At 34.8% G+C, this 12,424-nt stretch overlaps 1 protein-coding gene across 2 annotated transcripts in view; it reads right to left on the bottom strand.

Moving 5' to 3' along the window:
* SNX13 (sorting nexin 13) overlaps positions 1–12,424 on the bottom strand; it is a 136,634-nt gene that overhangs the window by 78,321 nt on the left and 45,889 nt on the right. The window contains exons 3-6 of one of the 2 annotated variants that reach the window (XM_040472506.1): positions 9,678–9,780; positions 7,412–7,501; positions 6,351–6,472; positions 462–533 (exon numbers count right to left, since the gene is read on the bottom strand). In XM_040472506.1, coding sequence (XP_040328440.1) covers positions 462–533; positions 6,351–6,472; positions 7,412–7,501; positions 9,678–9,780 — 387 coding nt within the window. The remainder of the gene's footprint in view (positions 1–461; positions 534–6,350; positions 6,473–7,411; positions 7,502–9,677; positions 9,781–12,424) is intronic. The other variant, XM_040472507.1, reaches the window with a different exon arrangement.

The raw sequence follows: 12,424 nt of genomic DNA, 5'->3' as shown, positions 1-12,424 counted from the left end.
TATACAAAAAATAACTCATAAGCCCATGAAAAAATGCTCAATACCAACACCTCTCAGGGAAATGCAAATCAAAACAATTATGAAATACCACTTCACACGCACTAAGACAGCTGTAATCAAAAAGACAGACAAAATCACAGAATGCCTGTCTGGCACAATCAAAAGAGCACGCAACCCTTGATCTCAGGGTCATGAGTTCAAGCTCCATGTAGGGTACAGAGGTTACTTAAATAAATAAAACTTGAAGAAAAAAGAAAAGACAAAATCAAGTGTAGGCGAGGATGTGGAGAAATCAGAACCCTCATAGTGTAGTGGTGAGAATATGTAGCCACTTTGAAAAACAATTTGCAGCTCCTCAAAGGTTAGAGTTACCATATGACATAGAAATTCTACTCCTGTATATCCAAGAGAAATAAAAACGTAAGTCCACAGAAAAACCTATACATGAATGTCCACAGTACCATTCTTCATAATATCCAAAAGGTGGGAACAATCCACATATCCACCAGCTGATGAATCCACATGTCCACCAACTAATGAATAAACAAAATGTGGTTTATTATCATACGATGAAATAAATAACAAATAACAACAAATAACTCATAATCCCATGAAAAAATGCTCAATACCACTACCTCTCAGGGAAATGCAAATCAAAACCATAATGAAATACCGCTTTACACCCACTAAGACAGCTGTAATCAAAAAGACAGACAAAATCACAGAGTGCCTGTCTGGCAGTTGTTATTTGTTATTTCTTATTCAGCAATAAGAAAGAATAGTAACATATGCTACATGGATAAACCTCGAAAACATTATGCTAAGTGAAAGAAAAAGAAGCCAGTCACAAAAGGACACATAATTAGGAGGAACAGAAATTAGGTAAGGGTTACCTAGAAATAGATGGGGGGGGGGCCCCGCAGGGAGGGGAATACAGGGAGTGAATGACAGTAGATACAAGGTTTCTTGTGGGTCATTTACGTGTTCTTGAAATGACTGTGATGAAGATTGCATAACTCCATAAATAAAAGCCACTGACTTTAAGTGGTTAAATTCTGTGATATGTGAATTATATAATATACAATTAACAACCCCTGTTCTAGTCTACATATGTAAAAACATTAAGTTATTTTCCCTTCTTTTAAATACTTAACGGTTCCTGGGACGCCTGGCTGGCTCAGCTGTTGGGGCATGCAACACTGGATCTCAGGATTGTGGGTTCGAGCCCAACACTAGAGATCACTTAAAAATGAAATCTTTAAAATAAGTAAACAAATAAATAAATAATCCTGCTTGTTTTTGCTGTACTGTAGTAAATAGGACAATAATCATTTTTTTAATTAAAGTCTGTTTTTCTTCATTTTTTATTGTTTATGTATATTAGAGACCGGGCATGAGCGGAGGAGGGGCAGAGGGAGAGAGGGAGACACAGAAGCCGAAGCAGGCTCCAGCCTCTGAGCTGTCAGCACAAAGCCTTACAAAGGGCTCGAACCTATGAGCCATGGCATCATGACCTGAGCCGAGTCAGACGCTTAACTGACTGAGCCACCCAAGTGCCCCTGATTAAGGTCAGTTTTAAGCTAAGTCTTCAAATGGCAAAGAATAGAAAAAGGCAAAAGAGTGTACAACTTTACTGATACAAATGTCCATTATCTGAGTTGTGCTTCCCTTTTGGAGGAGTCTAGGAACACATGATCTATTACTTCTATGACAAAGGTTGTGAGAAAAATGGCTAAATAATCAGAACATATCTCCCATCATTCCAGAAAGAGCGCTATCATTAGTATCCACTGAATCCTGGAACATACATAGCCATACCTCCTCCTCCCACAGGAAAATGCTTTAGGAAGAACACAGCCGTGGCATTAGAATATATCTCTTTTCTACTAACCTTGGGGTTAAGGGGAACAGAGGTGGAGGAACACAGTTGCCATATTTTACCTTTGAGCGCAACTAGGTTACTTGACCACTTGTATTTCCCTATGGCTTCTACTACACTAACCTTATCGCCCTTCTCAGAACTTTGCTCTTTCCTAACACATCCTTCATCCCTCTCTCTATCCCACATATCCATTCTTGAAGACCAGTTTTAACCTTAATCCACAAGAGGTCTTCATTAGTTACTCTGGTCCATTCTACCTCTACATAAAAATTGCTCTTGGGACGCCTGGGTGCTCGCTCAGGCAGTTAAGCATCCAACTTCTGATTTCAGCTCAAGTCATGATCCCAGAGTCATGAGATCAAGCCCTGCATCGGGCTCTGTGCTAAGCCCCTCCCACACTCCTGTGCACCCTCTCTCTCTCTCAAAATAAACTTTAAAAAAAAATTGCTTTTAATACCACACAAATGACTACTTTGTTGCTCTATATCTTAGTGCTTTAATTTGATCTTCCCCCCCAAACAAAGGTAAAAGAATCTGTGTATATATTCTAGGAACACAGTAAGTAGCAAAAATTAAGTTACATACAAAAATTAAATTAACATACACTGAACATTTACTGTATACCAATCCTGTGGTATTTTACATGCACTAGTACCATATATAAACATTACAATAACCCCATGGGATAATTATCCCATTTTACTGATGCAGAGATTGAAACAGAGAAAGTCAAGTAACTTGCTCAAAATACCACTTATTGGCTGATAAATATTCCATGAAATGCTTTCTGAACATCATCTCATTTGCCCCTCACAATTCTGAGTTTGCTACAAATGTTATTATTTTACATAAATGGTAAGAAATCTTAAGTACACTATAACTCAATGGTACAGGTACAACTGTAATACAGATATCCCAGAGCTCTCAGTGCTGTATCATAATATCTTATTTGAAAGAGGAATAAAAATACAAAGGTTATCACAGATTCATCCCCTAAAGTTCCAGCCTAGTTCACACCCAGGTTCTACCACAGAGAACTCAAGTGTGCTCCATGAAGGTTCCATCCCTAAACTGCTACTAGAGTAATAGATACTAATGTTAATACAAGGTCCTCTCTCACATGTGATGTCACGTGATGTCATTTAAACCTAACAACCTGATAAGTAGATATGAGTTATCACCAGACTCAAAGAATTTATATATTCTGTTCATTCAAGGTCTTACAGCTTAATAATAGCATTAAAGCTCAAAATCAGGACTCCAGACTCTTCATATGTCTTTTCTTCCTACTGTGTCTCAAAATTAGCTTTACATTTTATGCCGATACTCTGTAATTGTTTCCTCAAGGTAATGAATAAATATGACCACCAAAATGGAGGGCTTCAAATTTTTTTTTCTGGGTTCACAGGCCCTTTTTAAAATGAAATCTGTAATCACCCAATTAAAAAAAAACAGTTGTGCATACACTTTCAGGGCTTCATGGGCCCCTATACAAGACTGTACCTTGAAGGGTAGAGGCAATAACTTAATGCTCCTGTTACATGCTCCAGAAACAACAGACAGCACAGAACAAGGAACAAAGTAGTATTCAAATGACTGCAAACAGACCTAATGTCCATACTATCATTGAAAACAATCATGGAGACTCTGTAAGACATACCTTTTAGTAGTAAAAGAAAAAGCCAACATAGAACAAAAATAAAGTCATTCACATGGATGACACAATTACTGAACCTTACTAAATACCAGGGACTTGACTTTGTATCATTTTTACCCTGAAAACAGCCTCAAAAGTAACTTCGTTATTATCAGTCTATTACAAATGAGGAAACTAAGGTTCAAAAGGAGAGGATTTATTTGTCCAAAAACTTAAGGTCAATGAGAAAGCAAAGATATAAATTCAGGTCAGTCCAGGATGAAAGAAACCTGACTCTTTCTGCAATCACCCAAATATTCACCTTGATAGCATACAATGTTACAAAAGGAGGAAAAGAATAAAAACAAAACAATTTATTACATGAAGGGTAAAGAAAAGGTGGTTTGGGGGATCAAAAACAGGGAAAGTAGTGCAATGAGAGGTAAAAAGGGGGGGAAATTAGGATGAAAATCTAAAGTTTTTTTTTTTTTGTTTTTGTTTTTGTTTTGAGATAGGGAGCATGAGTGGGGGAGGGACAGAGAGAGGCAGAGAGGGTGGGGAGGGGGAGAGAGCCAGTGAGCAAGCATCCCAAGCAGGCTCCACACTGTCAGCAGGGAGCCCAATGCAGTGTTGGAACTCACAAACCGTAAGATCATGACCTGAGCCAAAGTCAGCTGCTTAACAGGCTGAGCCACCAAGGCACTCCTAAGATGAAAAATCTAAATTATGACATATCTGGTAGGGAATGAAAGAAGAATACTAGACTGTGGATAATCTTGGACTAATCAATCTTTCTGGACCTTAGCTTCCTCATCTGTGAAATTATAAATGCTGGAGGGCGTTAAAAATTTAAATTTCAAATTCCTTCACAACTTTAAAAACATTTTCACAAGTGTTATTTTTATTACATTCCATCAAATGGGGATTCTGTTTTATTCACTGCAGTATCTGCAGCACCTGGTTGGTACAAAGTAGGCACAAAATATTAGTTGAATGAATTAAATAAATTTGATGCCAACAATAACCCTGTAAGGAACACAGAACAGGGAAGGTATGATTATGCTTATTTCACATACGAGAAAAACAAAGATTCAAAAAGTTTAAAATACTTGTTAATAGTTCCATAGCTAAGTAGTAGAGCAGAATGCAAACTCAAGTCTCCCAATTACTAGTTCAAAGTTCTTTCCAGGTCTAAAATTTGTTAGATTTCAATACATACTTAGGCAGTCAGATACATCAATAATGGACTCTTATTTCTACCTTTCCAAAGGAAGAAAAAAAAAAGTCATTAGGATGATGTTACTATAGAAAGTAGTGAATGACTGATTCGGAAGAGTTACCTGAAAGAATGAATACCCAATACTCAATAATGTTATATATATGAAATAAAGGAGATAAAATCCAATCTCTGACTTTTTAATCATACCTTATTTTTGGTGTTCCACAGGGAGCGTACACTTGTAATGATGGTTGGCTACTGGGCAAATGTTTGCTGTTAACACTGAGGGAGAAGGAGTTCAGATCTATCTCTACATGTAAGGTTATTATTCAAACGATACACATTACTGCAGGCCTCCCCAGTGACCTGAGGCTGAGGAACTAAGCTCCTACTCTGAAGCTCAGGATTAAATGAGTTACAGCTGAAAAGTCCTGACAGGGTAGCATGAGCTGGAAACATCTATGTGCACAGAGATGAAAATGCCATACAAGCCCCAGGGCAAAGCTCTAATTCTCCAAGACTGTCAGAAGTACAAGATTGTATTTCAAGAATTTAAGTGGGGAAGAAGAGGGGTTGGCTGAAAAACAACACCTTCAGATTTGAAAGTGTACTGAAGGCCAAGGCATGCAACTTCCTGCCTTGAGGCTACAGGCTGGTAGGAAAATCTGTGTGTGGAGTGGGTAACAAAATCCTTCAATGAAAAATTTTAAAAAATGCAAACTCATCCAAACATAAAATCCTTTCTTTCAAAAATAAGTAATTTCTGGATATGAAATGGCCACCCAAAAAATCAAGTAGTTTCAATACAATAGAGACCAAAATATTTTGTCATACGAAAGGTAGTATATAAGCAAGTTTTGTAAGGTAAGAAATTTAGTGTATCTCCTAAAAATTTGTTAAAGCAAACTCATCAAACTACACTCCCTTCTGAAAATAAACTGAATATTCTCCACTGACTTAATGATCCTTTGGTTTCTTCTCCCCCTAAAAGCACTTCTACTAGGTACATGTCAAAAGTAAAAGAGTAGTTATACTGAAACTACTTCCATGGCACTAAAATAAAACAGAGTATCTGGATAAGAGGGGGGAAAAAAAGGTATTCTCAATAAGTGGGGTGAAAGTCACATGACCAGACCTGGATGAAGAAACCTACATCCAGACAGAAATCAAGGCTTAATCAAGATCAACATCCTGTAAATATAAAAGTTAAAGTTAAAGAAGTATAGGTTTTTAGAGCTCCAGTTCTATAATCCGAGCGTTATCTCACAATAATAACTACTGTTCTACTTACCTTTTTTAAAAAAATTTTTTTAATGTTTATTTTTGAGAGAAAGAGACAGAGTGAGAAGGAAGGAGGGACAGAGAGAGAGGGAGACAGAATCTGAAGCAGGATCCAGGCTCTGAGCTGTCAGCACAGAGCCCGACGTGGGGCTCGAACTCACGGACCCTGAGATCATGCCCTGAACTGAAATTGGCCACTTCACCAACTGAGCCACCCAGAAGCCCTCTACTTACCTTTTAATAATGAATTTCCCCCTTCCATTTAAAAGTCATTTTCCTTACTGGTATAAACAATATATTTTAAATTTTTCTGCATCAAACAGTGACCTTACCTAGTAGCAAATTGAATGAGTGCATTTTGAAGAGTCTGCCTAATTTCAAGAAGAAAAGATTCATCATCACTTAGTGTATAATACCAGTACTGGACATAATCCCTCAAGGAAAACTGGATAACCTAAAACAAAAATATTGGGGAAAAATACAGCTTTAGGATTTAAAAAGGATCAGTGGCGAATTAAAACCTGAAAGGATTTTTTATCAATTTATATTTACTCTCTACACACTAAACTGTGATTTAAAAAAAACTGCCTTATCTGTGGTCAATCCCCACCCATATTCAGGTAAAGACAGAGTCTGCAAAAAACATAAATTTTCAGTGCCATGATACAATCAAGAGTTTAATTAGTTCAATGGAATGAGGTGCAAAATAATACCAAATGACCCTAATTCTCAAAAAGAAACCTCTTTTCCAAGATTATATCTTCAAATATACTGCAGTCAAATTACCAAAAAAGACAAAGGAGTTCACTTAATTCTAGGACCTTGGATACTGCAACAGTATTAAAGCAGCCTATAAATAGCAAATAATACAACTTGATGTGTATTAGTTTTGAAAATCAGGTACACTAAATATGGCTCATCTACAAAACAAATGTTAGAATTTTAAAGTACACATAATAATCATATAATTAAATAAACATCAATGAAAAATAGCTGGGAGGAGAAAAAAAATTTGTAATCTAATTTTTAAATATTTTTTAATCAAATCAGGTATATCCATTTAAAAAACAATAGGAAAAAAATATCTGATTTACCAAACCACCAAGCTTGTTCATCAGCTAAAGAGCATTTTAACTTTAAAATAATTAGAAACATTATCAAAGAAAATTTTTTCTAAACGCAAATTCAAACAAAAGGCTTGAATATTACATAAACCCCTTCATTATGAATGATTTCTCAAATAAGGTACCATGTTTAAATACAGGATCCAAGGACAGCATAATAAATTTCCAGCATATTACATATATAACAAAAAATATTTCCTAGTATTTTCAAAAGAAATAAACCTTATTACACAATACAAGGTATGCAAATACCACAAAGGAAAACTCACTTGCTGGAGAGGTTCATCAATTATATTGGCACCTGTCAATCTTCTATCAATCTTTATAGTCCTGGCTTCTCGTTTCATTTCTTCTAAGCACTTAAAGAAAATAATAACATTTTACTGCACAGTTTCTTTTTTTTTTTTTTTTTTTTTTAATTTTTTTTTCAACGTTTATTTATTTGTGGGACAGAGAGAGACAGAGCATGAACGGGGGAGGGGCAGAGAGAGAGGGAGACACAGAATCGGAAACAGGCTCCAGGCTCTGAGCCATCAGCCCAGAGCCTGACGCGGGGCTCAAACTCACGGACCGGACCGCGAGATCGTGACCTGTTACTGCACAGTTTCTTAATTTAAAATCTCTATAGTTCACTTCTAACTGAATATTCATTGTAACTTTCCTGTCATCTTCAAGTCAGTCAATAATAGCCTTATTTCTTAAGGCTCTGGTATAAACCAAACACCAGCTCTCAAAGTTTCTCTAACAAAGTTAGACACCCAGGAAAAAATTCTATTGTTATCCTCAAAAATTTTTAAAAAAATCAGCAAATATTATTTATAATGTGAGAAAACTGAAAAGATATTGTTGCTGTATTTCAATTAAACTTCAAAGCCCTAAGTTAGTGTTTCAGGTGAGTCAAATTAATAATTGTCTTTATTAAACTCTCCTCTTCTCCCTTCCCAGCCTATATACACAGCTGCCAAATGAATATATTTTAATTAACTTTATTTAAGGATGATTTTTAGCAACTAAAGAAAATGAATTCCTCTCTTTCTCTGTAGTCTTCAGAAAGATCAGTGGACTGGAAAAACAGTGAAAATCAGTGGGACACTCTTATTAAAAATATGAACAAATAGCAAAGCACAAATATATATATATAAAACATAGGCTTCAAATTATAACATGCAACTGCTAAGACTTTTTTCATAAAACATACTTATAAATCATTTTAGAAATAGCAAATGAAAATCACTCTTTTTATATGATGTACTAAAAACAGATTATAAGACTTAGCTAGTCTTGACTGTTATTATTTCCATTTAGGATATTAATTTTTAACATATTTCCCATCCTATATTATGTACCATTCCAATGAATGAAAAGTAATGGATGGCTAAGAAACAATCCAAAAAGAAAAGGTTCATTTCCTCGAAAAGATTTGTGAGCAAACTCAAAAGAATACGTATTAACAGGAATTCTAAAGGAGGGCAGAAGAAAGTCTCAAAGAGATTTTAAATGTTAAGTATTAGAAGAAAAAAAATTATTAATATGAAAGTTACTAGGATGGGGTGAAATTCTTTTATTTCAGTAATATAAAATAATACTGTATATTACTATCTCTGCATCTCCTACATCTTAGCACATAATGGACAAGTTAATAAATGTAAAGTTAAAATATAGGTATCAACTCCAGACCATTTGTCTCTCTTCTAACAAGATGAGACAAACCATCCTGAATACCCAACAATTGAAGGCAATGCAAATCTGAAGCTTATTTATAATACTGAATTCCAATTTATTTTTATAGGTTATGATATAAAAAATAGAAATATACCAACATTCAAGATGTTGGATATATACATATATATATATATATACACACACACACACACATATATATATGTATAAAACTGGGCCTAAATTATTAAAATTATAGATACTGCATAGCCTAACTGCAAGCTGTATTTTCCAAGTCAGTTAAAGAAAAGTGCCCATTTTCTTTTCTCCAGTTTCTATGTAATTTACTTCATTCCAAATTTTGAAATCTTATGTTAAGATAGCAGGATGAGGGCCCAAATTTCTATCTTTTCCTAAAACTTGCATTTCCACTTTTTAACATCTAACATTAAAAAAGTTTTCCAAGTAATCTTTTAAAAATGCATTTTCTGGGGCGCCTGGGTGGCGCAGTCGGTTAAGCGTCCGACTTCAGCCAGGTCACGATCTCGCGGTCCGGGAGTTCGAGCCCTGCGTCAGGCTCTGGGCTGATGGCTCAGAGCCTGGAGCCTGTTTCCGATTCTGTGTCTCCCTCTCTCTCTGCCCCTGCCCCATTCATGCTCTGTCTCTCTCTGTCCCAAAAATAAATAAACGTTGAAAAAAAAAAATTAAAAAAAATAAAAATGCATTTTCTAAGCATGATCAGGAAGTTTCCCATAAATTGACAGTGAGCATTAGTGAATTACAGGAAAATCTGCCAAGCCATATACAGGTGATCACATTATCATCACCGCATAGAAAAGGACTTTGAGGTTTCACACATTCCTTTATTCTATTTACCTTAGGAATCCCAGTGGATGTTGGAGGAAGAAATGAGTGTTCACACTGTTCTAGGTACTTCTCTGAGTTTGTTTTTCCAAACAGGAGAGTAACCACAAAACCCCTGGGGGAAAAATTAATTTTAGATACAAAAATAAAATTTTATTATAAGTTAACACATCTATTACCAAATGTATTTTTCAGGTTTAATAGATGCCCTGTCATTCACTAAAAAGTCAGTTTTTGACTTTGGCAAGGCAAGTAACTGACAATTTTGTTATGTTCTGAAGTTTAAAACAACTATAAATATTTTATGAATTTACACAAGAGTGCCTTTCAAAGTTTTTATACAATATACTTCATAAAGAATCCCAGGCAACAAGTTCAAACTTTAGGAAAGTCAGCCCTCAATAAGTAAGTAGGTTAGCTAACCAAAGACAAATAGGATCTAAATCCATAGCTAAAATCACACGTTTCTGTAGTTAACTGATAAATGTGAGATAGTAATATAATTTCCACCATGGAAATAAAATAAATAAAGGCTATACAGGAAAAAAAGAGATTTAATTTATAGTTTAAAGTCAGACTGGAAATTAAAGATACATATAAATATATCCCGAAGGCTAATTGTTTTGAAATAATTACAGAGTTGCGGTAAGACAAAAACTGGTTTAGAACTGCTTTACTGTATTTACTAAACGTTATCAATATTTTCTATATTTAAAATTTACCACTTAAATCTCAGCACCACTAAGTACATAGGAAATCCATAAAAAAAAACAACATCAAATTCTAACTTTACAATGATCTTGGAGTAATCTTCCAATGATTCAAAGGCTGTGGTGACAAGGGAATTGTGAAAAATTAACTATGGTCAGCCTCAACTACTGAAAGGAAGATTTTCAAAGTTCTCTGCTTTCTGTGGCTATCTGCTCCTTAGTATAAGCACCACAAACGCAGAAAGGGGAGTGGAGAAAAACAAGTTATATGAGCCCATGTCATCAATTCTATTTTTGTTTCTTTTTAAAAGGGCTGGCCTCAGAATTACCAAAAATTTCACCTGTCTTGCATCTGCTATTATTAGTAAGAATCAAGCTGGCCCCATATTTCAGTTTTATCTAGTGATATGTACATTTACAGACACAATAAAATGCTTACATTAAGTTAACAGTGCTAACAAAAATATTATCATGAAACAGACTGATAAAACACTAACCTTTGTCCAAAGTATGATAGTAGGAAAGTAAGAGAAGGAACAGTTTGATCTTACAAAGAACCTAATTAATAGTTTCAGCCTTGAGGTTTAAGTAAAATCCGATGCTAAAATGACTGTATCATCCGATACAACAGAACTACATGAAATAGCCCATAATATAGTATCAATAGCATCCCCAAAAATTTTTTTAAAAAACACACAAAAAATTCCCTAAATGATCTTCCTTCCAAAAGTTTTCTTTTTATTAGAAAATAAGGAATTAGCTTTGACTATAAGCAAAATATATACACTAGCAACAATGTAGAAGGGCAAACTGCAGAACAAAAACAAAAGGTGGTTGCCATAGGAAATGTATTAATTCCTCTCAAACTTGCATTTTTAAGGGGAAAAAATAACTTTAAAAACTTGCACAATAAAAAAGCACTAAAATTAAGAAATGGTTAGTATATGGAATGTAATTATTTTACTTAAGATTGATATTTAAAAACCTATTTTCGTTCTTACAATTCATAAAGCATTAAACCATACAAAGTTAAAGAAAAGACAATCATTCTTTGTAAAGACAAAATAGGAAAGATGTGATTCAGGAATTATGGTACTCATTGACCATAACAGAGTTAATTGAGAAATGCTTAATTAACTAACCCCCTGAGACAATTTTGGGAGGCCCTTAGTATTTAAGTTAAAGTTCCCTTACTATAGCAGGGAATTTCATGGAGATCAACAACCTGGGACAGAACATCTGATCAATTTATGATACAATACCAACTTAGGATTTCAGACCCTACCATGTGACTCTTCATATTATCTACCCAAAGAGTTTTAGTGGCCTTCACACACCCTTCAAAATTCCATCTTATCTAAAAATTTACAGAACTTTAGAAGTGTCTAAAAAATATTTTGAGATTACTTCTTGATAAATCTGCAGACACACAAAGGGAACAAGAAAAGTTACCATGACTCTGAAATGAATGGACTCATCACCCTTCCCCTTTTCCAAAACTTTATATGGAGCACTTTCGTGTAAGAGAAATGATTCTCCACTCCTCCACCTTCCAAAGGATCCTAGAGCTCCTGCTGACAAATAAAGTTGCAATTTCCTCCATTTATGAAATATTGGAAAATATTCTGAAATCCTTCTCCATCACTTTTGCCAAAGTTTTATTCATTTAGTGAACAGAAGAAATCTCTCCTTTTCAGAGAAACATGTCAAAACAGTCTCCTTTCCAATCGGTAAAATCAATTATGAGCCTATAGAGAAGAGGTGCAACCATATAGTTATGCAACCATGCTGCTCTGGTCTTAATTTGTAACAAAGAAGTCTAATTTATGAAGCAAAGAAGGCTGTAGACCTATAAAGTCTTCAGTCATCTTTATCATCAACAAAGATATTCAAAATTTTACTTATCTAATTCCTATGGCTTATGTCTAATTGCTTCAGTATATAGTATCATATCTAAGCAATAATGATGAAAATATTCAATCTGAAATATAGTTTTAGGAATAGTCCTTGAGGTAAATGTTTGATTTCTCACTTGTTCTACAAACAGTG

Source organism: Herpailurus yagouaroundi, unplaced genomic scaffold (assembly GCF_014898765.1).
Source record: "Herpailurus yagouaroundi ecotype Mexico unplaced genomic scaffold, PumYag 100, whole genome shotgun sequence".
Lineage (NCBI taxonomy): Eukaryota > Metazoa > Chordata > Mammalia > Carnivora > Felidae > Herpailurus > Herpailurus yagouaroundi.
Note: the sequence above shows the minus strand (reverse complement) of the source record. Positions and strands in the feature narration are given on the sequence as shown.